General features: G+C 43.8%; 1 protein-coding gene across 8 annotated transcripts in view; it reads right to left on the bottom strand.

Annotated features, from left to right (window-relative positions):
• The window catches only part of LOC121291578 (polycomb protein SCMH1-like), a 260,181-nt gene that overhangs the window by 194,841 nt on the left and 38,636 nt on the right, over positions 1 to 26,704 (bottom strand). For 6 of the 8 annotated variants that reach the window (XM_041212969.1, XM_041212970.1, XM_041212973.1 and 3 more), the window contains exons 2-3: positions 24,402 to 24,617; positions 8,454 to 8,527 (exon numbers count right to left, since the gene is read on the bottom strand). In XM_041212969.1, the coding sequence (XP_041068903.1) occupies positions 8,454 to 8,478 (25 nt within the window). In that variant the 5' untranslated portion in view covers positions 8,479 to 8,527; positions 24,402 to 24,617. Of the gene's footprint in view, positions 1 to 8,453; positions 8,528 to 24,401; positions 24,618 to 25,430; positions 25,450 to 25,723; positions 25,805 to 26,704 lie in introns of those variants that run through there. The other 2 variants (XM_041212967.1, XM_041212968.1) reach the window with 2 other exon arrangements.

Here is a 26,704-nt window from a genome sequence, read left to right as displayed (position 1 = left end):
CACCTGTCTGCAACCTCTCCCTCCTGTTGTGAGCCAGTTTGTCCTGCATGGATAGAGATGGAGAGATTGTATCAGGACACCTGCTGGGCCAGATGATAAGCGTGCCTGGCCTGTGTGGATGGTGAGTGGTCCCATGGACAGGATGAGGACAATGACGGTGAGTGTGAGAGAGTGAATGGTGATGCCCCATGCACTGGCAGTGAGTGAGGGCCCTGTGGGTGTGTGATGGGTTTGCGAGTGTGTGAGTTGGGAGTGATGAGAAGAGTGACTTACCCTGGCGGAATGGAGGAGATCATTCATCCTCTAGCGGCGCTGGGTGTCTGTCCTCCTCTGCAGGGCATTTGCGCTGACCACCACTGCCACTGCCACCGCCTCCCAAGCCGGGTTGGTGACTTTGCTGCCCATCCTGTGGCCAGAGCGGGGGGGGTAGAGCACATCCCAGCAGCCTCCACAGCATCCAGCAGCCGCTCAAGGGCCCGTCGTTGAAGCGGGTGAGGGTGGGGGGGTGGCTGCAGTCTTTTATCCTTTGCTGGCCGTGTCTCCTGGGCAGCGGTGGTGAGCTGGTAGCGATGAGCGCTTTGCCGGTGGCTGCCTTTTAAAGATGGCGGCCGGCGTGATGCAACAGCGGGGTGATGGCGGGCGGGTAAATGAGCCCGCTCGCCATGAAAACGGCATTTTTTGTGGGAGCGAATACATAATGAGGCGGCTCGGGACAAAACGGTGTGAAAACCCGCCATTTTCGACAGCAGTTAAGATTCCATTTTACGCGCCCGCTACCGCACTTAGTGCAATTCCAGGAAAATTCCGCCAAATGTTTCCATTTGTAGAATAAATCTTCCCCACCCCCCCAAACAAATGGCTGTAGATGCTGGAGCATTCAAGTCTGATAGATATTTGTTTGGCAAGAGTGTCAAGAGACAAAGGATAGTTGGGAAAACAGAGTTAGGCACAGATAAGGCACAATTTATCTGAAATACAGCGCCATGGGAAATGGTGGGGTCGTGGTATTTTCATTGGGTTAGTAATCCAGAGACCCGGGGTACTGCTCTTGGGACCCAGGTTCAAATCCCTCTACAGTAGATGTGAAAATTGAATTCAATAAAAATCTAGAATTAAAGTCTTCACTATCTGCCACCCTTACCTGGTCTGGCCTACACGTGACTCCAGCAATGTGGTTGATCTTAACTGCCCTCCGAAATGGCCTAGCAAGTCACTCAGTTGGATCAAACCGCTAGAAAGCCTAAAAGGAATGAAACCGGACGTTTCATTGGCCGAGGCACCGGAAATGACAACGGCAAACTCAGCCCTGTCAACCCAGCAAAATCCTTACTAACATCTGGGGGCTTATGCCAAAATTGGGACAGCTCTCACACAGACTAGTCAACAACAGCCTGACATAATCATATCTTGCAGACCAAGTTCCAGACACCTCCATCACAATCCCTAGCTATGTCCTGTCCCACCAACAGGCACAGTGGTATACAGTCAGGAGGGAGTTGCCCTGCGAGTCCTCAAAATCGACTCCTGATCCCATGAAGTTTCATGGCTTCAGGCCAAATATGGGCAAGGAAATCTCCTGCTCATTACCATACCGCACCCCCACACCCACCACCCCCTCTCAGCTAATGAATCAGTGCTCCTCATGCTAAACACCACTTGGAGGAAGCACTGAGGGTAGCAAGGGTGCAGAATGTACTCTGGGTAGGGACCTCAATGTCTATGAGTGTATCGGTAGGAGTGACCACCACACATTGTGGAGACAAAGTCCCATCCTCACATTAAGGGTACTCTCCTTTGTGTTGCGGCACTACCACTGTACTAAATGGGATAGATTTCGAACAGATCTAGCAACTCAAGACAGGCCATCCATGAGATGCTGTGGGCCATCAGCAGCAGAACTGTACACAACCACAATTTGTAACCTCGTGGGCTGGCATATCCCCCACTCTATTCTTACCACTAAGCCAAGGGATCAACCCTGGTTCAATGAAAAATGCAGGAGGTCATGCCAGGAACAGCACCAGGCATACCTAAAAATGAGGTGTCAACCTGGTGAAGCTATAACACATGCTGTTTGGCACGCAAATAGTCCTAAGCAGTAAGTGATTGAAGTTAAGTGATTCCACAACCAGCATATCAGATCTAAGCTGTGCAGACCTGCCACACCCAGACATGAATGGTGGTGGACAATTAAACAACTCACTGGAGGAGGATGAGACTCCACAAACATCCCAACCTCAATGATGGGGGAGCCCAGCACATAGTGCAAAAGCTAAGGCTGAAGCATTTGCAAAAAATCTTCAGCCAGAAGTGCCGATTGGATGATCCAACTCGGCCTCCTCTGGAGATCCCCAGCATCATAGCTGCCAGTCTTCAGCCAATTTGATTCACTCCATGTGATATCAAGAAACGGCTGAAGGCACTGGATATTGCAAAGGCTATGGGCCCTGACAATATTCCGGCAATAGTACTGAAGACTTGTGCTCCAGAACTTGCTGCATCCCTAGCCAAGCTGTTCCAGTACAGCTACAACACTGGTACAAACAGCAGGACAAATCTAACCTGGTTAATTACCATCCCATCAGTCTGCTCTCAATCGTCAGTAAAGTGATGGAAGCTGCACTTGGTTTGCAATAACCTGCTCACTGACGCTCAGTTTGGGTTCTGCCAGGGCCACTCAGCTCCTGACCTCATTACAGCCTTGGTTCAAACATGGACAAAAGAGTTGAACTCCAGTGGTAAGGTGAGATTGACTGCCCTTGCCATCAAGGCTGTACTTGACCGAGTGTGGTATCAAGGAGCCCGAGCAAAACTGAAGTCATGGGAAACAGGGGGAAAACTCTCTGCTGGTTGGAGTCACACCTAGGAAGATGATTGTGATTGTTGGAGGTCAATCATCTCAGTTCCAGGACATCACTGCAGGAGTTCCTCAGGGTAGTGTCCTAAGCCCAACCATCTTCCACTGCTTCATCAATGACCCTCCTTCCATCATAAAGGTCAGAAGTGGGGATGTTCACTGATGATTGTACAATGTTCAGCACCATTCATGACTCCTCAGATACTGAAGCAGTCCATGTTTAAATGCAGCAAGACCTGGACAATATCCAGGCTTGAGCTGAAAAGTGGCAAGTGACATTCACACCACACAAGTGCCAGATAATGACCATCTCCAACAAAAGACAATCTAACCATCACTCCTTGATGTTCAATAGCATTACCATCACTGAATCCTCCACTATTAACATTCTGGGATTATCATTGACCAGAAATTGAACCGGACTAACCATATAAATACTGCAGCTACAAGGGCAGGTCAGAGGCTAGGAATACTGCAGAGAGTTACTCACTGACTACCCAAAGCCTGTCCACCCTCTACAAGGCATACAAGTCAGGAGTGTGAAGGAATACTCTCCACATGCCTGGATGAGTGCAGCTCCAACAACAATCGAGCAGCTGGACACCATCCAGGACAAAGCAGCCCACTTGATTGGCACCACATCCACAAACATTCACTCTCTCCACCACCAACACACAGTGGCACCATCTACAAGATGAACTGCAGAAGCTCACCAAGGCTCCTTTGACATCACCCTCCAAACCCACGACCACTACCATCTAGAAGGACAAGGGCAGCAGACACATGGGAACACCACTGCAAGTTTCCCTTCAAGCCACTCACCATCCTGACTTGGAAATATATTGCTGTTATTTCACTGTCACTGGGTCAAAGTCTGGAGTTCCCTCCCTAACAGCACTGTGGATGTACCTACACCACAGGGACTGCCGTGGTTCAAGAGGGCAGCTCACCACCACCTTCTCAAGGGCAATTAGGGATGGGTAACAAATGCTGGCCCAGCCAGCGAAGCCCAAATCGCATGAATTAATAAAAAAAAAGAATAAGCCTCAGAGGCTAAATAACTGATTCCTCTTCCTGATGCTACTACAGAACAAGACATGTTGAGGTACTGGGAAAATTACAGCACAGGATCAGTTATCCAGAGACCAAGCTGACCAGAAACAATGTTCCAGACCCTACAACTAGCCAAATGCACATCTCATTTGGATCGTTCTCCAATACCCATTATAAATTGCTGCATTAAACATTAACTGTGTCATGAAAATACAGAACAGCTGGCATTACATGAATACTTTGACAGGAATATTATTGTTAGCAATACTCGTTAAACTGCTCAAAAAGCTGAACTTCATTTGCAATGCATTCAATTAGATCAACAATGACTTAAATCATGGTTTAAAACAGTTGAATGCCTGAAAAATTGAAGACGGAAAAGCACTGTTCTATTAAGTCCTTCGGAACAATTAATTTGATCCTGATGGAGGTTATGGCCACTAAAAAGAAAATGGATTGCATTCATTTAGAACTCATGTTCTGGTACTGAGTTTGTGCAGTGCACTGAAGAATTATTTCCTAAAATGCTGCACAGGGTTCTTGATGGTTCATTATTTATTTATATTTATGCCACCCACAAAATTAACTTTCCCCTTCCTGCCTCACTTTAATTTAAAAATGAGAAACCCTGTCTTGCTCTGGAGCTGAGAAAGTGAATGTTTACACAGCCACTCTAACATAGCTGCACACCAGGGGACTCACCTTTCAGCATGGCAAGAAGCAGCTCCCATTTAAGCTGCCCTTTCTGCCTTATACAGCCCTCCATAGGCAAGGCTTAATGCATTTAATCAGGAACAACCTTTGTTCTACCCAATCCAAGTCCTGGGGAGAAGAGTTGGTTGTTGATTACAAATTAGGAATAAACCTGTTATACCATTAACATTTTCCATTCCTGACAAAAGGTAATCAGTGACTCAAAACATTAACTCTCTCCACAGATGCTGCCAGATTTGCTGTGTATTTCCAACATTTTCTATTTTTTACTTTAGGAATAATAAATATGGATAGAGCTAACGGACACAAGAAGCATTTTTACACTTATCAAGCTAAGGGTTATTAATAAGGAACCAGGACACTTTCTATTTCATACCCTGGACAAAGCCCTTTGCCCTCAAGGAAATACCAAGCCAGCTTCATAAGGATTAGCTGCTCTGCTCTGGTCCAAATTATACCCCTGCTGAACTGAAAGTTCTGTCCCATATCCGCATTAAAGACTTGAAAATCAGAATACATACAGTACATCTAGATGCAGAGTTAAGCTCCTTTGACTTTGGTCTATCTTAGAGAGTATCACCATGGCACTCGTGTGACATTATTGTCAATTTTCCACGCCAGCAACTTTCATGCCTGTTCAAGCACCATTGCCTTCTATTGTTAAATTTGAGGCAGTTTGTATTGTGGATCCATACCTGTTCGAACCAGGATTGAGATTGCCACTCATTTCATGCAAGGTCACCATGGCCATCAGACAGAGACAACTCTTTTCAGTGTGAGCTGCATTGTAACCTAGGCCCCAGAGGTGAAGGTCAATGTTTAACCCATCTTTAAAACTGACAGCTGTGACTCAGGAGGGGCAACAACACCTCCGTTCTTATTTGGGAAATGTATTCAACCCTCAATCTGAATTGAACTGACCTCAGGTGTCAAGATGGCTGCTATCATCAACAATCGATAGAATATCTGACATGCTGAACAGCGTTTCATTGTTACACTTTACTCAAACATCATTTGTTCATGGGGGGGGGGTCAGTGTTTGAATTATAAGTCAAAGTTTTCTTTATATAACACCATTAACGTCCTCAGGACGTCTTAAAGTTCTTCAGTCAATGAACCGCGGAAACAGGCAATGTTTTATAGGTAAATGCACATAGCATGATACTACAAACAGCAGTGACAGTATTTACCCTTGTCCTTTCCCAAGCTCATCTCCTGTATGAGACCCATTTCCTACTCTCTTGAGCCCCCCCCATCCCTTTAAACTGCTGACCATCCAACATTTCTGCTTAGCACTCATACATGCAGACATCAAAAACAATTCCCTCTCCTCACCAGTAACTCCTTCCTTTCAAAACTACCATCACTCCCCTCAAAATTCTGTTCCTCAATCCCACCTTGTAATTGCAAAGGACCACTCCAACCCAAACCTTCCTTTCTTCTCAAATCCTTGAGTGTATTATTGCTTCTTAAATTTGTGCCATTGCTCTCAGTTTAAATCACTCCAATCAAGTTGCCATCTCTCCCCCAGCAGTACAATGGCCCAAGCCAAAATAACAGACAAAATTTTCTGTAACTGTGACCATTCCACAATCCCTCATTTGTCGTGGTGTAGCCTTTGACATGGTTGACCACACGATTTGCCACCAATACTGTTTTCCATTGTGCAGCTTTAAGACCTCTGTGGCTGGATTCCAAATTTACCTATCTCAAGTCAGACCATCTTTCGCAATGACTGTACCTCCAACCCTTGCAGCATCATCTCCAAAATCGCAGTTGATTCCTGGTGCCCGCCTCTTCCTCATTGTATCTTGGTCACATCATTAGGAAACAAGATCACCTTCCATATGTACAACAGATGCCCCAATTCTACCTCTCCACCTGAGTTGCAAAGTCATTGGGCCCCACAACAAACATCGAATGTTTGCCAATTAATCCATTTTCGTACCTACCCACCATCTTGCACCAAGGCACAACAAGGTCCTGTTCAACTCCAAGTTGGACTCCATAGCCTCACTGCTACAATGGTGGCCTACTCTTCATCCAAGAACATTGCCTACTTCAGCCCATCAGCTGTAAAACCTTCATCCATGATTTTTATTCTTTTTTTTCCTTCATCAGCTCCAGACTCAACCATTCTAATGTTCTCTTTGTTGACCTCCAATTCGGCCAAAACTCTGATGCCTGCATCCAATCCCACACTAAATCTTTCTCATCAAATTAACCATGGTCCATCCTTTCTTATATTGGTCCTCAGTCCTCCAATTTAATTCTCATCCTTGTGTTTGGACCCCTTCATAGCCTTGCCTTTCCTATTCCTTCCCTACAATCCCACTCTCCCACACATTCTTCACTGCCCTCTTGCTGGCTTCTCGTGCCTCCTCTCTCTCTTCACCCCGCGATGGGTGGTTACATCTTTAACTCCCTAGGTTCTATGCTCTGCAATTCCCGCCCCCAAAAAATTCTCTGCCTATTCAACTTCCTCTTCTCTTTGTAGATCCTCCTTAAAACCCACTCCTATGACCAAGCATTTATTCATATTGCCTAAAACCCCCTTGTTTGGTTTGTCATCCATTCTCCCCCCTGCCACCCCCACCCCCAATTATACACCTGTACAGGCTCGGGGTTCTTTATCCTCTGTTAATGGCATAATATAAATGCAAACGGTCATTGAATGATCAGTTAACCTGCTTTGTCAGTTACATAAGCAACAAATGTTGGCAAGAACACAGAGGTGCTCTTTGAGCAAGTGCGATGTGCTCGCTTATGTCCAATCGAGCAGGCAGATCTTGGCTTAATACCTCATCCAAAAGGCAACAACTCTGAAAAAGCAGTTAAAGTGCCAAGCAGATTACGTGCTTTGAAATAAGACTCGACTTCACCAACTGCAGACTATGGGAGGCGAGAATATCATTATGAACCAAGCTTGCATGAAGAAACACTAAACCCTGTGCAATAATTTAGAGTGAAAGTGTAACCTTAATGTGCTTTCTATACTATGCAATTCCCGTCAAAAATAATTCTTCAGTCGGCTTGTTGTAGTCTCCAAACTAGAATGCATTATTCTCCTCTTAAGAGCCTAGCTGACACCATGCAAAGAACAAAGATACAAATTGCCCATTTTAGAATTAAAGAGATTATATTTTTGTGGAAAACAGAATTTGAAGAAAGCTAAGAGCTTACAGAAACCAAAACCATTTACTTACTTACTGGTCCATAAATCAGTGAATACGTAAAACTACTGGTCCATCATACACACATAAGCGATGGTTTAATTTGTCCCACGCATAGCACGCTTAAATAATTTGCTTCTACGTTCCTTCACCTTTTCCCCAGATTTTAAATTTCCTTTTTCTACTTTCCTACTTCCTTCATTTCATGCTCCTTTAGATCAACACTTTGTTACTTTGATGACAATTTAAAACAAAATCTTCACAGCTATATTTTTCTTCCATTCTCCACCAAAGGATCAGTCCTGGACAGCGCATCCACAGGTCTGACTTCTAAGAGTACAGATTTCAGCCATCCTGAGGAATGTTTGAATTCTGCTTTGGATGTAATTTATTTGCAAAGCAAGAACAAGTTCCAGTTATGCAGAAGACCTTTCCTCCACTTGGACCAGACTCCAATACCTTAACTCATCGCACCTTACCAGCAGCTCCATTATAGATTTCTTAAAGTCAGGCCGGGCACTTTGGGATCCTAGGGCTCAGACTGGCATTTCAAATCTCTCATTCAATTCTGTCCATTTTTCTGTGAAAAACTGTAAACCTGAGGCCTTGCCGTCGGTACAGAGAATTTTTCAATTTAGCAGACCGCCAGCACTCACCTTTTTGAGGTCCCGGCTTTCTCATTGTAGAGAAACACACCGTTGATGTACTCAAATCAGCTGGGACCTTGATCCTGCAAAGAGAGAAAAAAATAAGCACACGGGATTGCAAAGCAAACTATAATTTCTAACTAATTGGGCTCCAAAACGCCACCATTTTACATGGCCAAATGCCGAGAAATAAACAGCAGGACAATAAACATAGAAAATAGGAGCATGTGTAGGCCATTCAGCCCTTCATGCCTGCTCCACCATTCAATATCATCATGGCTGATGCTCTACCTCAACGCCATATCCCTGCTCTCCCCATATCCCTTGACGCTTTTAGAGTCCAGAAATCTATCTATTTCCTTCTTACTATATTCATTGATTTGGCCTCCACAGCCTTCTGTGCTAGATAATACTGGAAGTTCACCACCCTCAGTGAAGAAGTTTCTCCTCATCTCAGTTCTAAATGATCTACCGTGTAGCCTGAGACTGTGATACCCTTGTTCTAGACCCCCCCAGCCAGAGGAAACATCATCCCTGCATCTAGTCTGTCCAGCCCTGTCAGAATTTTATACCTTTCAGTCAGATCTCCTCTCATTCTTCTAAACACCAGTGAACATAGGCCTGGTCGGCCCAACCTCTCCTCGTATGACAATCCTGCCATCTCAGGAATCAGTCTGGTGAACCTTCGCTGCTCTCCCTCTGTGGCAAGTACATCCTTTCATTGGTAAGGAGACCAAAACTGCACACAATACTCCAGATGTGGTCTCACCAAGGCCCTGTACAGCTGCAGTAAGACATCCTTGCTCCTGTACTCAAATCCTCTCGCAATGAAGGCCAACATACCATTTGCCTTCTTAGCTGCTTGCTGCACCTGCATGCTTCTTTTCAGTGATTGTTGCACAAGGACATCCAGGTCCTTTTGTATATCAACATTTCCCAAACTATCAACATTTAAATAATACTTTGCCATTCTGTTTTTTCTACCAAAGTGGATAATTTCACACTTACCCACATTATACTGCATCTGCCATGGATTTGCCCGCTTACTCAACCTGTCTAAATCACCTTGAAGCCTCTTAACACCCTCCTCATCGTTCACATTCCCACCAAGTTTTGCATTGTCAGCAAACTTGGAGATATTACATTTGATTCTCTCATCCAAATCATTGATAATATATTGTGAATGGCTGGGACCCAAGCACTGATCCCTATGGTACCCTGCTAGTTATGGCCTGCCATTCCAAAAAAGACCCATTTATTCCTACTCTGTTTCCTGTCTGCTAACCAATTCTCAATCCATGCCAATATATTACCCTCAATCTCATGTGCTTTAATTCTGCACACTAACCTCTTGTGGGACTTTATCAAAAGCTTTCGGAAAATCGAAATACACCACAACCACTGGTTCTCCCTTATCTATTCTGCTAGTTACGTCCTCAAAATACTCCAGTAGGTTTGTCAAATATGATTTCCCTTTCATAAATCCATGTGGACTTTGTCTAATCCCATTGATATTTTCTAATTGTCATGTTATCACATCCTTTATAATAGACTCTAGCATTTTCCCTACTATTGATGTTAGGCTAATCAGTCTGTGATTGGCTGTTTTCTTCCTCCCTCCTTTTTTAAATAGTGGGGTTACATTCGCCACCCTTCAATCGGCAGGGACTGTTCCAGGATCTACAGAATTTTGGAAGATGACAATCACACATCCAATATTTCCAAGGCCACCTTCTTTAGTGCCTTGGGATGTAGATTATTGGGCCCTGGGGACTTATTGACTTTCAGTCCCATTAATTTTTTTGATAATACTAATTTCCTTCAATTCCTCTGTCATGAAGCTATTAATGTATATAATATTATTGGAAAATATTTTTCTTTTAAAATAGAGGTTTAGCCTGTGGGTGTGTCTTAATTGAATTAAAGCCAACTAGTCCGGGTGCTTTGATGTGTACTAGTTTTGATATGGAAGAGAGATAGAGTGCATTTGCATTTTTTGAATGGAGCATTCAAGAAGTGGGGTGAATTCTGGCACATAGCGAGCAGAGACCAAGCAATGTGTTTACATTGGTAATAAAATTGGTACTATGAAAGGGGTTTTATTGTTGGAAGAGGCTGGTGATACAATGAGAATTTACATTCAATGGGCTGTGCTAGGTATAACAAGACAACCGTTTTGTGTGTGTAGAGCAGAGGCAATGTGAGATCAAAAACAGCTGTAAGCCTCCAACTGGCTCAACTTCATTTTGAATTCATAAGGTGAAAATGCTTTGCCTGGTGTCTGGTTAAGTCCTTGGGGTTGCTGTTGCCTTAATGGAGATTAGTGAAAATTTGGGAATTTGTTAAAAGTTATGATCATAGTAATTTGTAGCCATGTGTGTGTATTTACCTTGTGTAGATTAATAAAATGCTTCGAGAACTAGTGGTTTGATTCCTGAATTTAGAGTTGCATCTCAAACATAACACTTAAAATTATAGGTCATGACAATTGTTTAAAGTTCCCCTCTGGGATTTTTTTAAAATAACTCAGCTTTACCAAATGCTTGGCCATAACATCCTCCTTCTCACTAAACCCTTGGTTCCTTAGTATATCTGGCAAGTTATTTGTGTCTTCCTCCATGAAGACAGAACTAAAGTAGTTGTTTAATTGCTCTGCCATTTCCTTGTTCTCAATTATAAATTCTTCCATTTTGGACTCTAAGGGACCTACATTTGGCTTCACTAGTCTTTTTCTTTTTACATACTTATAGAAGCTTTTACAGTCTGCTTTTATGTTCCTTGCAAGTTTACTCTCATACTCTATTTTTCCCCTCTTAATCAATCTCTTGGTCTTCCTTTGCTGAATTCTAAGCTGCTCCCAGTCCTCAAGCTCCCTACTTTTTCTAGCATCTTCATGTGACACCTTTTTGGACCTAATACTGTCCTTAATTTCTTTTGTTAGCCATGGTTGGGCCACTTTTCCTGTTGTGTTTTTGTGCCAGAAAGGAATGTATAACTAACTGTTACAATGCACACATTTGTTACCTAAATATTAGCCATTGCCTGTCCACCTTTTAATGAAGTTCCCCAATCTACCTTAGCGAACTCATGCCTCATACCTTCATAGTTTCCTTTGTTAAGATTTAGGACCTGAGTTTCAGATTGGACTAAAGTACCCACCCTTGGGCTAATATAATAAAGAAGAAACTTGAAGCTGCTTGGCTAATGTGGACGTTACAGCTGCTCAGCTGATCCAAAAAGAAAGATCAACACGGACAATATTACATAAAGCTATTGCAACCCAACACCAAATTGTGCATCATCAAGTCCATGAGGTGAACAAGACAGATAGAGACAGAAAACAAACAGGCAGAACTTAAGATATTAAGGGAAACAGACAGATAAAGAGAAACTACTCTATTTCCATTGGTTGAGGAGTCTAGGACTACAAAAATTGATCAAATAAATTGAAGCCAGGACTTTCTGGAGAGAACCTTCTTCATGTAAAGGGTAGAACAAGTTTGGAACTCTCCTTTCCAAATAGCAATTAATCTAGATCAATTGTTAATTTTAAAACTATTAGCCAAAGTTTTTAAGGGATGTGGGGAAAAGGTGGGCAGATAGAGCTGGGTTGCAGATCAGCCACAATCTCAATGAATGGCAAAACAGCCCAAGAACGAAATTGTCTGCCTCCCTTCTAAAGCAGAAAAACTGCATCAAAGCTAGGACCACAAAGGTCAGTGTTGGCTATCTGCTTCTTGCTTCCTCTTTCACCTTTTCCAGTATCATAGGGTTGCCACAATGCTGGCTGATCACCTTCATATCAACCATCATTTGTGGATTCTGCCACTAACCCTCTCCATTGTTCCAGGCTGGGGAATGGCACCGAACGTGTTGACTGGTCTGCACCATTGGTGGGGTTCTTTCATAGCCAACAAGTCCTGGAGTGTGATTTGAACCCAGGGTGTTCCAGCTCAAAGGCAGGACAGCTACACACTGAGCCACTCCAGGTCTGTTAAAGTGAAGAATTATTTGTACCAATGTCATCACAACCATTAAACTGAATAGAACTGAATAACTTTCACCTATTTTGGGTATAACAGGTGAACGATGTGCTAAGATCTGTTTTCTGTTCTTTTTATTCCTTAATGGGATGTGGTCTGGGCCAGCATTTATTGCTCATCACTAATTGCCCTTGCGAAGGTGGTGATGAGCTGCCTTCTTGAACCGCTTCAGTCCACTTGGCGTAGGAACACCCACAGTGCTGTTAGGGAGGGAGTTCCAGGATTTTGACCCAGTGACAGTGAAGGAAAGGCAACATATTTCCAAGTCAGGATGGCGAGTGACTTACAGGGGAACTTCCCAGGTGGTGTTCCCATCTATCTGCTGCCCTTGTCCTTCTAGATGGTAGTGGTCATGAGTTTGGAAGGGGCTGTCGAAGGAGCCTTGGTGGATTCCTGCAGTGCATCTTGTAGATGGTACACACTGCTGCTACTGTGTGTCGGTAGTGGAGGGAGTGAATGTTTGTGGATGTGGTGCCAATCAAGCGGGCTGCTTTGTCCTGGACAGTGTCAAGCTCCTTGTGTGTTGTGGGAGCTGCATTCATCCAGGCAAGTGGGGAGTATTCCATCACACTCCTGACTTGTGCCTTGTGGACAGGCTTTGGGGAGTCAGGAGGTGGGTTACTCATCACATGATTCCTAGCCTCTGACCTGCTCTTGTAGCCACAGTACTTAAATAGCTAATCCAGTTCAGTTTCTGGTCAATGGTAACCCCCCGGGATGTTGATAGTGGAGGATTCAGCGATGGTAATGCCAAAGAACATTAAGGGGCGATGGTTGGATTCTCTCTTGTTGGAGATGGTCATTGTCTGCCACTTGTGTGGCACAAATGTTACTTGCCATTTGGCAGCCCAAGCCTGGATATTGTCCAGGTCTTGCTGCATTTGGACATGGACTGCTTCAGTATTTGAGGAATAATGAATGGTGCTGAACATTGTGCAATCATCAACGAACATCCCCACTTCTGACCTTATGATGGAAGGAAGGTCATTGATGAAGCAGCTGAAGATAGTTGGGCCGAGGACACTACCCTGAGGAACTCCTGTGGTGATGTCCTGGAGCTGAGTTGACTGACCTCCATCAACCACAACCATCTTCCTTTGCGCTAGGTATGACTCAAACCAGTGGAGAGTTTTCCCCCTGATTCCCATTGACTCCAGTTTTGCTGGGGCTCCTTGACGCCACATTCGGTCAAATGCTGCCTTGATGTGAAGGGCAGTCACTCTCACCTCACCTCAGGAGTTCAGCTCTTTTGTCCATGTTTGAACCAAGTTGGTAATGAGGTCAGTAGCTGAGTGGCCCCTCCTTGACCACATCTAATTTCAGCCCCCCCATTCATCCAACCATTTTCATGAGAGTTTTTCATTAGAATCCACAAGAGATAGTCTAAACTATGAATGGATTTGACAAAGTGAATTTTAAGAGATTGAATAGCATAACACCCTAACCTTAAGTGTCAGTTGTCAGGAAGAACGCAAATCTTGGCGTTTCTTGCCCTGAAGATCCCTTCGGTAATAAACTGACGGCTTGGCTTAGCATTAGGATTCTCAGTCAGAGTTAAAAGGTTACAGGTTCAAGCTCCACTCCGGGACTTGAACACATACTCCAGACTTCGGTGAAGTACTGCTTTGTTAAAGATGCCAACTTCAGATGTTAAGGTGACAGCATGAAAAAAAATTCCAAAGCACTGCTCAGTCAAGATCATGGAAATTCTCTCAATATCCTAGCCAAATTTAAACTTGGAACGGATTACCTGGTCAGTGACCTCCATGGATCCATGTTACACAGACGCCCTGCCACATTTGGCTACCTGCCAGCATTAATTACCTTTTCTGAAATGCTATCAATCAACTTCAAAGTCCTTTGGCACACCCCAAGGATATAAAAAGGTACAGGAAAAATGCAAGTTATTTTGCAAATAAAAACATAAAACGAGTTTTAGATCAACCTGGAGTGTCTACCTACAACTAAATGAAGAAAATTGTCAGCAAGCACTGCACATATCAGATATTGGATGCTGTATTACCAAGGGCATGATTTCATCATAAATTCTGAAAGGTTTGAGAGGATGGCTCCATATAATCCATCTTATTGAGAAACCCCATGTGTAGCTTTGTCATTGCAAAATCACATCAAACTCCCCTGGTCATTACCTTTAGCACAACTGAACACACACAACTATTACAGCAGACAGGAGCAGGCATGATGCTGGGTTCAATATTTTTGTTTTCACACTTAAGAAGGGAAGTCGACACGGTCAAAACACCACTCAGCAACAGAGAAAAGAAAAAATTAATTTAACACAGCACCCTTCAGAAAGCAGAAGCAGCATCCCAGTGGATAAATGGATCACATGCTGTGGCATTGGACCACATATCAACTTGGCAGGAGCCCGCTTTAAACTCTGTCTGCACAGTTATCTCAGCCAAGATAGCATTTCGGACCTTTCAACTGGCCTCAGTGTTTCATAAGAGAGACAGGTTGTTTACCTTCGATCCAGCCGGTGTACTGGAAATAATCCAGCAACCGGCTAAATTCACACATGAAGAGTGGTCCAGAAGGACACAAGGAAAAGGAGCAGAAGCCGGCCGTTCAGCCCTCCAAGCCTGCGCCAACATTCAATAACAGCGCAGCTGATCTTCAACCTCACTCCACTTTCCCACAATAATCACCTATGCCTCAATTCCCCAAGTACCCAAAAACCTATCATCCATTTGACGGTGAACTGCAAGTTTGCCACTACCTACGAATCTGTCTCCCTGAAGGGAGAACTCCAATACCATCAGCGTTTCAGGAGGTCGCTATCGTTGCTCTGAGCAGTGCTGGAATCGAGAGAACTGCCACCCCCTACCCATGGCATTCTCCCAATATTAATGTAACTATCTACCAGAGGTAGATGGGGAAATCTCTTAACGAATGCAACAGGAGTGAAAACATAATCAAATTGCTAGGGGGAACATTTGGTCAAGGAACTCACATGATCAGGGATACCACTGGATCAGAGTTAGTAAACAAGCAGCAAATTGTGCAGGAGTTCAACAGCCGAGAACAGGTTGGCAACAGTGACTGCAGGCTGGCAGAAGTTAAGGTTGCTTAACTGATGGAAAAGAGAACCGACTTTAGAAAATACAGAGTGGGGCAAGCAGTGAGCTAAAGAAAATGGGCTGGGGACCATTTAAGAGGGAGGAAAGCATGCAAATTAGCATTCACACAGAGGCATACTGTTATCTGAGAAATGAAGGTCAAAATGGGACTCAGGAGGAGAGTCAGGGCCAGCAAAAGGACTGCTCCTAATGTATGAAGCCAAGAGTTGCACAGTGAATCAAGATAATTGAAGAGACAACAAACAAGGCGCTTAGAAACTGATCATGAAAGCAGGGAGCAGGAAAAGTGTCAAATAATTCTACAAACATATTTGTAGGAGGCAGGTGAAAAAAGGAATGGTGAGTTAATTGAAAGATCCTAAAGGGTGGCATGATATCAAGTTACTAATAGATTCCAAAAATGCTGTTCAAATTCTTTTCAACGTTCACAGAGGGCAGCCTGGGCTGTGTCCCCAGTAAAAACAACATATTTCCTGAAAAGGGGGAGGCAAGAGAAATTTGCCAACTCAAATATAAATTTCAGACAATACAGTTAATGACAGCCATGGGGCATTCAAGGACAGCAAATGCACTAGGCCAGGATTCACTTCATCCAAGACTACTCTGTAGGAAGTATTTAGATCTAAACTATTCTGCACCTTCCCTTGGGAAGACAAAACAACAGGTTCAAAATAGTAAAAGACAATACTAAGACAAAATAAGAGGCTAGAACTGGGGGTTGTGGTCTCAGGATAAAGGCTCAGTCATTTAGGACTGAAACGAAGATGAATTTCTTCACTCGAGAGAGTTGTCAATCTTTTGAATCTCTATCCTAGAGACTGGTGGATATTGGCCGCTGATTATATTCAAGATTGAGATAAATAGAAGAATATTAGCCTCTAGGGCAATTCAAGGGATGGGATGGGAAGGTGGAGTTGAAGTAGATCAGCCATGATTTTACTGAATAGCAGAATAGCGAGGGACCATTTGACCTGTGCCCCTAATCCTTACGCAATGGCCGATTACCAGGAGGATAATCTGCATGAAGGGCATGGTCAACATTTGTGGCAGGATTTTCCACACCAGCCTGCCACCACAAACTTCCAGTCCCGCCGCGAGTCAATGGACTTTGGCTGGGGCAACAGGGCTAGGAAATCCCGGCCTCGGAATAGACTTCAGGACTGAACAGCGGAGGGAAAAATCCCCGGAATCATTTACGAATGATCAGATGCAGCAATGGGGGAAAAAGTCTAAAGTTATTCTGAACTAATTCATTGGTATATATGACTCACTCATCCGTAATTATTTTGTAAATTGATTATTATATTTTCCAGTCATTTTTTTCCCTGTATAACCAAAAAAAATTATATATTTCAGGGATGTACAACTGAGAATTATGGTAAGAGTTCCTTTTCATGCTTCAAAACAAGAGCGATAGAGAGCAAGCTCATTAAACCTGCCATGGTCTGTATTTTTAACCCCTGGTTTCAGAAACACTGGCTAGTAGGGTGTAACTCAGTGTGCAAAGACAGCTTTTGAAGTTCAACTGACATCTCAATAGAGGAGCTTTTTTTTTAAAAAAAGTTCTCCTCCCTACCCTACCCCGCACTAATAAAACATGACAGCCTGTGCAAACCCAAATGGGTGACCTTCCACCAGCAAGGCAACACTCGCTGTGGAACACATCCACGTGCTTCTGGGATTAGGTGCAAAGCACCAGTCCCTGGTATAAAAGATAGAAAACTGTTGCTGCTGTATTTGCACGTCCCCCTTCCTCTTTACACATCTTTACCCGAGCAGCAATACCAACAGATGGGAGACTAATGCACACACAGGACAAAAGTCTCCATTTGAGTGTTGTTCTTTTGGAACCACATAATATACTTTAGATTTCAGTGAAGTGTGAGATCTTGGACACATACCACAAACAGCCCAGCAGTAAAATTACCTACGTGCCCTCACACATGGTAGCTGTTCCTCCATTTTGCTCTGTAAAGAATGAAGGGCTAGTAGTGATTAAAGGCCTATCTCTGATAATGATAGTGGAGGGAGCAATAAAAATCACACACATTAACCTATATTAGATGAAGGGCAATTTTTAAACATGTTGCTTCTAATGCACCAGTAACAACATTGCATTCAATTCAAGGAGCATGACAACATTGTCCGTGCTCAAGCATGGGTTGAAATGCCTTGCTCAAAACTTTTTCACCCCCAAGTTGTTCTGTTTAAAAAAAAACAGATGAGGCCTTGTAGCGTGCTTTTGGATAATTCCACATAAACCCTCGATTTATTCATCTGACATTCCCGTGCCCACTAGATTAGCCAGACTTTAACTTATTATTAAAATAAAACAGGTTAATGCCCTCTCTAAAATAGTTTGAGACAATTTCAGAACAACACAATAAGTCCTTGTAGGCAAGAATGCAAATTCAAGATTATTAGCTTTTTAGATAGAGGGATTAATATTGAACACACACAGCCCATGTATTAGCACACTCATAGCTTTGCCAATCATCCTAGGTTCCTGACAATCAGAATCAAAAGCAATGGTTGAACAGCATAGAGAGCACAAAATTGCATAGGCGGAGGGACAGGTAGTATTGAGGAGGCGGGGAGGCTGCAGAAGGATTTAGACATGTTAGGAGAATGGGCAAAGAAGTGGCAGATGGAATACGACGTGGGCAAGTGTGAGGTCATGCACTTTGGTAGGAAGAATAGAGGCATAGACTATTTTCTAAATGGGGAGAGAATTCAGAAATCTGGAGTGCTAAGGGACTTGGGAGTCCTAGTCCAGGATTCTCTTAAGATTAACTTGCAGGTTGAGTCGGTAGTTAGGAAGGCAAATGCAATGTCGGCATTTATTTTGAGAGGACTAGAATATAAAAGCAGGGATGTGATGCTAAGGCTTTATAAGGCTCTGGTCAGACCACATTTAGAATATTGTGAGCAATTTTGGGCCCCGTATCTCAGGAAGGATGTGCTGGCCCTGGAGAGGGTCCAGAGGAGGTTCACGAGAATGATCCCAGGAATGAAAGACTTAACATATGAGGAACGTTTGAGGACTCTGGGTCTATACTCAATGGAGTTTAGAAGGATGAGAGGGGATCTGATTGAAACTTACAGAATACTGAAAGGCCTGGATAGAGTGGACGTGGGGAAGATGTTTCCATTAGTAGGAGAGACTAGGACCCGAGGGCACAGCCTCAGAGTAAAGGGAAGACCTTTTAGAACAGAGATGAGGAGAAACTTCTTTAGCCAGAGAGTGGTGAAAATATGGAATTCATTGCCACAGAAGGCTGTGGAGGCCAGGTCATTGAGTGTATTTAAGACCGAGATAGATAGGTTCTTGATTGGTAAGGGGATCAAAGGTTATGGGGAGAAGGCGGGAGAATGGGGTTGAGAAACTTATCAGCCATGGTTGAATGGAGCAGACTCGATGGGCCGAATGGCCTAATTTCTGCTCCTATGTCTTATGGTCTAAACCACCGTCGATGTCAGTGTATATAAGTCGACCTTTAAAGCCTCAAAAAAAGTCCCTCCTAAAAAAAGTATTGATTTTACGCCAAGTATATGCAAAACCATGATTTTTTGGAGCCAGAAAAATGCAGTCATCTTATACACCCGACCGATTTAAACACTGCATGCGTTTATGGTAAGTGGAGACTGATGGCAGAAAGGGGTCATTGCAAGGCATTACCTCAGAAGTTTAGAAGACCTGACAAACCAGAAGGACAAACTGTGTAGCCAATCGTCTCGGATCTAAATTCAAATCATAGACTTAACACTCTCATGTATCCACTTTAAAAAAAAACACTATAGAGTTTGTTTTACTCCTTCCTCATTAATTTGGACTTTTTTTTTTAAGGAAAATGACCAGCAAAGTTACTGAAAGTTACCAACAGCTTCTACACTTGTTATTGTTGATTTCTGAAGGCACCTATATGAATACAAAAATCAGTGATTGTGATATTATCACAGTTTCACTACCTAAACCGCATTAAAAAAATAGTCCATAATCACAAACATCTGCTGGGAAATCCTGCCCATATGTCAGTTTTGTGAAGTGATTCCAATGGATTGGGGTGAGGAAGCATACTAGAATTCCCGCTCCAGTTTCCTGTTCACTCCAGGATATTTCACAACTCCTGTTGGGAATAGGGGCATAGAATACATCTAATCAAATACAGATAGGGGTATTCAAAGGGGGTTCAGATAACAGGAATATCCGCTCTTATGTATTTGCTATTTTTTGAGCCCTAGCAATACTGGATGCTAAGAACCTGTGGTCACTCTCAGCATTGTATGGCTTCAGGGGAGGTGGAAGGGGGTATGAAGGCGAAGCACTCTCTAAATTGCAAATAATTGGCTTCCTATTTCTTTAAACTTTCTGCTTTAAACAGAAATTTGCACATAGACAAGTGTGATGGACAAAGATGTGTATGAATTGTTAATACATACTAGTCCATGCACTGTCATTGCACATAATAAAGACGTGCATTTATATAGCACCTTTCAAGGTCTCAGGATATCCCAAAGCACTTTACAGCCAATGAAGTACTTTTGAAGTGTACTCACTGTTGTAATGTAGGAAACATGGCAGCCAATTTGTACACAGCAAGCTTCCATAAACAGCAATGTGATAATGAACTGTTTGTGAGATTGACTGATGGATAAATATTGACCAGGAGTTTGGGGATGGCTTTCCTTTGAAATAGTGCCTTGGGATATCTTCCATCCACCTGAGGGCATCTAGGACCTCGGCTTTAATGTCACATCCGAAAGATGCAGCACTCCCTCCGTACTGCACTGAAATGTGAGCCTAGAATTTTGTGCTCAGGTCCTTGGAGTGTAACTTGAACCCACACTTTCTAACTCAGAGGTGCAAGTGCTACTAACAGAGCCACAGCTACACAAGAAAAAGGCCAAGGACTTCAGGTGAAGCAGAATTACAAAGAAGATAATCAGGTCTAAATGGATCAATATTTTCAACTCATATTTGTTCTTATTTTGTATTTCCATCAGAAATGTCATCTGTAAACTTGTTACACTGCAATTCCATTGTCCCACCAGCAATGTCGCTATTTTATAATGGGAATTTACAAAAGCAAGAAGTTGACAGAGCACAGACCAGAGGGCCTAGAAACTGTTGGAAAAACATCAGAGAGTTCACAGCACCCACTATTATTAACGGTTGCTAGCTGCAGGATATCACTGCAGGAGTTCCTCAGGTAGCCCAACCATCTTCAGCTGCTTCATCAATGATCTTCCTTCCATCATAAGGTCAGAAGTGGGGATGTTCCCTGATGTTTACACAATGTTCAGCACCATTCATGACTCCTCAGATACCGAAACAGTCCATGCCCAAATACAGCAAGACCTGGACAATATCCAGGCTTGGGTTGACAAGTGCAAGTAATATTCACGCCAGTGTCAGGCAATGACCATCTCCAACAAGAGAGAGTTCAAACTTCATCCCCTGATGTTCAATGGCATTACCATCACTGAATTCCCAACCATTAATACCCTGGGGGTTACCATTGACGAGAAACTGAACTGGACTAACTATATAAATACTGTGGCTACAAGAGGTCAGAGGCTAGGAATCGTGCGACGAGTAACTCAACTCCTGATTTTCTAAAGCCTGTCCACCATCTACAAGGCACAAGTCAGGACTGCGATGGAATACTCTCCACTTGCCTGGATGAGTGCCACTCCCACAACACTCAAGAAGCTTGACACCATCCAGGACAAAGCAGCCCGCTTATTTGGCAGCACATCCACAAACATTCACTTCCTCCATGACTGACGCACAATGGCAGAAGTGTGCACCATCTACAAGATGAACTGCAGAAACTCACCAAAGCTCCTTTGATAGCACCTTCCAAAACCACGACCACTATCATCTAGAAGGACAAGGCCAGCCGATAGATGGGAACATCACCACATGGAAGTTCCCCTCCAAGTCACTCACCATCCTGACTTGGAAATATATCGCCATTCCTTCACTGTCGCTGGGTCACAATCCTGGAACGCCCTTCCTAAGAGCACTGTGGGTGTACCTACACCACATGGACTGCAGCAGTTCACGAAGGCTGCTCACCACCACATTTTCAAGGGCAACTAAGGATGGGGAATAAATGCTGGCCCAGCTAGCGAAACTCACATCTCATGAATTAATTTTTAAAAATACATTAGAAAAAGCAGCAAGTTCTGGTGAGGAAGGGGCACAGGTTGCAAGCCACAAATTTCTTTATGATTTGTACTGCTCCACTGTTAGCCTCAGAAAAACAAGATCATGCTATTAACATCCCCATGAGTTTTAAGAAATTGCTGTAAATACATTTAACCTTCCCACAGAAACTAAGAGTTGGTACTTGGTGTTGCAAGGAGCTTGTCAATAACCTGGTTTATTTGATACTGACATGGAACTCAACCTTGAAGAATCAAATTAAAAAGTGTGGAGGCTCACTCATGGACATAGTTCATGGAGTTTTTTTAAGTTTAAGGTTAAGTAGATTAACCTACTAACAGTGTTTAAGTAGAAGCTCTCATGAATTCTTGATTACTATATCTCCAGTAGCTTTTTTTGGGAGATCTACTGCTCACCGTCTGGAGAAGTGTAGCTTTAGTGACAGCAACTTCTGGATTTCCATGTTATATTGCACTCCTAGAGTTGCTGTCAGTTTCAGTGCAGTAATGACAGCAAATGTGGCCATTTCACCATTACCACCTCAGCAAAATCCAGGCCATAAATGTTAGCAAAAGGAAATTTTGTTGATAAATGATTGAAGTTAAAAGCTCAGGGTCTCTCAAAATTAATCAATTGTTTATGGCACCAGAACATTTAACTGAAATCTTTTAGAGACTTGTAACTCCCTCTTACATATTGATCACTCCATAGATTTGTTATTATAACTATTTAATCAGCCTTTCTCCAAAAACATTACATTCTTAAGTACATATTCCTGATGTGTGTGTAAATGGGTTGGTCTAATATCAGCTGATTAATAGCCCACACCAGGTCTACATTCAATCTTAATGGCTGTAGAATAACTGACTTACTACAAATAGTCTGTGTTGATATGATGCAAGAGGAATAAGATCAGTACCAAAAGGTAATCTCCTGCTGTTATCATTTCACACAGGCTGTAAAAATAATCAAAGTCAGCATGGCAGAAAGTTTTAAAAAACTCCCAGTGCACCAATTAAAAAAAAGATTAAAATTTGAATTTGAAAATCTCCTGTTAAGTTTCAGTGTGGAAAGCGAGAGCATTACAGTAAACGCATGTGTGTAAAGTTTCCCAAGTGTTCACATGCATGAAAAGCGAGCTTCAAATTCACTGATCAAACAGTGTCACAAAAGCTGGCATTACAGGAGTTTGCCAGTACTTCATCTTTCTAAATAGGTCATCATCTCCTGTCTACAGTATCGCAATGTCTTCATTCTCTCTGACTAAAATTACACATTCTCACCTTGCGTGTCCTTCAGCCTGAAATATTGGGCATTTAATACAGCATCCTTAACATGGAAAATATCCCACAACGTTTCATGACAAAAACAAAGTTAGAGCAGTGGTACAAGAGATTGGAAGCATGGTTGAACAGATAGATCTTAAGGAGTTTTTTTTTAAAAAAGTGAGGAGAGAAGTAGCAAAGTTATGGGGAAATCAGACAAAGTGCGAGATACACAGCGTTAAAAAGATATAGAGGAAAGCACCTCCAACACTTGAAGTCTCTGCCAATGATGGTGAAATTGAGATGGGAGATTAGATAGAATGTTAGAGCCAAGCTACCAGAAGGTGTCGTAAAGGCACAAGGTTACAAACAGTTGCAGAGGTAGGCTAGGGAAAGATAGTGGAGGGATCTATAGATGGGGATGAGGATTCTGTACATTGCTGGGCAGTTGGATGGTGGGTATAAAGAGGAGCCAATGGAGGTCATGAGGCTAAAGGTAAGGAGCATGGGACGGTTTGGGAGCAGCAGAGCTTTACAGAAACTGCACCTTGTGGAGACACAAGTTCTGAGAGCTGACAAGGAATGCTTTGGAGATGCTCAGACCTAAACAGTGAGTGTTCCAATCGCATTGCAATGAGTTGGGGGTAAAGGAGAGAGATGCTGCAGAGTTGGGAACAGGTGGTCTTGGTGATGGATTGGATGGAGTTGGTTGAAACTCAGCTTTAGGTCAAAGATGACACAAAAGTTATGCATCTTTCAATTCAACATAAGAGAATAGGCATAGAGAGGGATGGAGTTGGTGGAAAGGCTTCAGCTTTTGTTGGCAGGACCATAATTATATCCTACAACTGCTCTTAAATCACAGTGCTCACTCCCAAACAAGAAACCACCAAAATAAACACTTAATGGAGGAAATTATTTGTTCATTATTCATAGAGAAATTATACACATATTTATATTTTTGCTACAAAATAGCTCACATATTGAAGTTGCTCCTTCAATACTTATTCTGCATTACTTCAGTGAGGAGAGGTGTCAAACCAACACTCATCCAAGTTATTACCAACAACAAAAGAGACTTCAAAGAGTCACTATGATAGGGACCATTAAAACTTGTGGGAAATTTTCTGTAAACTTAATAGGCGTTAAGTATCAGATTTCAGATGAAGCAGCAACAGCAGAAAAATCAGTCTAAAGAGAGTAGTCCAAAGGGCAGTCAGATGTTCACTCACTGAGGATCTCATGAAACGGAAATGACTTTGGGATATAAGAGCTTAAGTGTCACCGTGGGACACCAGGTCCATATGGAACCTGAAAGTTTTTGGTCTGACTGATAACGGAATATGTTTTACAAAGGCCATCAACTTGTACTGTACCTTCAAAAGATTTGTGCTTTTGTGATGGACAAATTGCTGGTGATTTAATACTGCTCTGCATGCATTTAGGCTTCAGTCCTCATTATAGCACTGACAGCTGCAATGTTCCTTTCCCGGGCATTCATCAATTCCAGGTAATCGTCAAGTTTAAATCCAATTAGTGATCTCAACACCCAGCACGCCTTAGGATCAGAAGTCTCAGGAGACAGATTATATCTGCAATTAAAGGAAAACACGACTTTAAAGGAAAGAATTCAAGAAATGTAAACCAAGGGACAGATCTTCACATCACACCTTTCACTCCATTCATTGAGGCCTTACAATGGGATAACGAAGGGCAGTTATTTCGCTCCCACAATACTCCCCCCCCCACCCCAAAGTTCTCCCATATCACACCAACACAATTCCCGATTTCAGAGGGTGTTCAAACACACTCCTGCCACAACCAGAGAGAGAGATTCTTCACCCTCCAACACTTTCACTTCTCAGAGAGACCTGCCCTACCCCATTCTGCACCTTCCCTGTTTTAGATGTTGCAATTCAGGATGACGAATGACCAAATGGGAAATTATTGGGGGGGGGGGGGGGGAGAAAGGTCTGTGACGTTTTGTGCTACTGTACATTTTACTGTTGCATAGGAAGAGGACAGTTACAGCGTCACAAGGAAGACATGATTACAAAGACTATTTGGAGAAGCGAGGCTGTGTTCCTTCCACACTGAGCTGGATATTTTGGGATAAACCTCCAAGCCAGGTGCGGAAGGGCAGGATCACAAGCCCCCCTTTTTCGGTGGCAGACGGTCCAGGGGCGAGTGCCAATCCAGGCTGGGTAAAACCGTGGAGTGAAACGATGCTGCAGATGAAGGCTAACACTTGCTTGGGCGGGTTCTCTCGGCCACATCGGGGCACCTTGTAGGCGAGGCAGCTTCGGATCGCAGGAGCAGCATTTTCTAAACCCACTGACATACCCCGACAGGCGGGGGCCCCGCTGGCTGAAGGTTTGGTGGTTGCGGGCGCGCGTTCTACAAACCAGAGAAAAACTTTCGCAGCCAAGATCCTGAAACTAGCAACGCGCCGACCAACTGGTCAATACACACACACACACACACACACACACACATATATATATATATATATGTGTGTGTGTGTGTAAATCGCGACCGATCGGTTTTAAAGACCAAAGGATGTGCCGGCCCGGTTTAACACAACGAGGAAAACAGCCGATTTTCCCCTTCTCTCAAGAAACGAGAGCGCTCCTGGAATTATTTCATCGACACGGGACAGGCTCATGCAGGAAAGTCTCTTTCACTCTACACAATTCACCATCCAGACACGCCAACGACTCCTGGATCAGGACGGACTGGATACCCGAGAGTTGCTGCGATGTGACCGCCAGTGTGACCTGCCTTTCAGCTACTCGGCCCCAGAGGGGACACAACAATTTCCAACTGCCTTCGAGCCCAGCTCGTTTTGGAACACGCCAGAGTCAGAATTTGGGGCACGGGGGCTGTCCCGAGCAGGAGCTGCCCCCTTTCTCCGTCCCCACTCCGGCCACCTGCCTTAAGATAATATGTTGTTGTTGTTGTTATTGTTGTTGTTGCCCCCGCCTGCGGTCAAATCTATTTTCCCAGATCAGTCCTCCCCTGACAATGCTAGAAAGTGTGAGAGGAAAGCCCCAAACACATCCATATTTAAAACTGCAGGGAGTGCGCTCTCCCACCACCCCCTCCGTCCCTCCCTCCCCCCTAACTCACATGCCGGGGAGAAGGGGACGCTTGGATTGACAGCTGATGTTAATTTGCCCCGGCCAGAGACAGAGACAGAGACAGAGAGAGAGAGAGAGAGACATCAGCAAGCTCACAGTGAAATGAAAATAACTGCAGCAAAAACAAACAGCCCAGACTTGGGGGTGGTGAGGGAAAGAGAGGGGGTGGGAGAGAGAGAGAGAGGGGGTGGGAGAGAGAGAGAGAGGGGGTGGGAGAGAGAGAGAGAGGGGGAGGGAGAGAGAGAGAGAGGGGGTGGGAGAGAGAGAGAGGGAGGTGGAGAGAGAGAGAGAGAGAGGGAGGTGGAGAGAGAGAGAGAGAGGGGGGTGGAGAGAGAGAGAGAGAGGGCGGAGGAGAGAGAGAGAGAGGGCGGAGGAGAGAGAGAGAGAGGGGGGTGGGAGAGAGAGAGAGAGGGTGGGGAGAGAGAGAGAGAGGGCGCAGGGAGAGAGGGAGAGAGGGGGTGGGAGAGAGAGAGAGAGGGGGTGGGAGAGAGAGAGAGAGGGGGTGGGAGAGAGAGAGAGAGGGGGCGAGGGGGGGAGAG

Source organism: Carcharodon carcharias, chromosome 19, assembly GCF_017639515.1.
Source record: "Carcharodon carcharias isolate sCarCar2 chromosome 19, sCarCar2.pri, whole genome shotgun sequence".
NCBI classification, from domain to species: domain Eukaryota; kingdom Metazoa; phylum Chordata; class Chondrichthyes; order Lamniformes; family Lamnidae; genus Carcharodon; species Carcharodon carcharias.
This window is presented reverse-complemented; position numbering and strand designations above follow the sequence as displayed.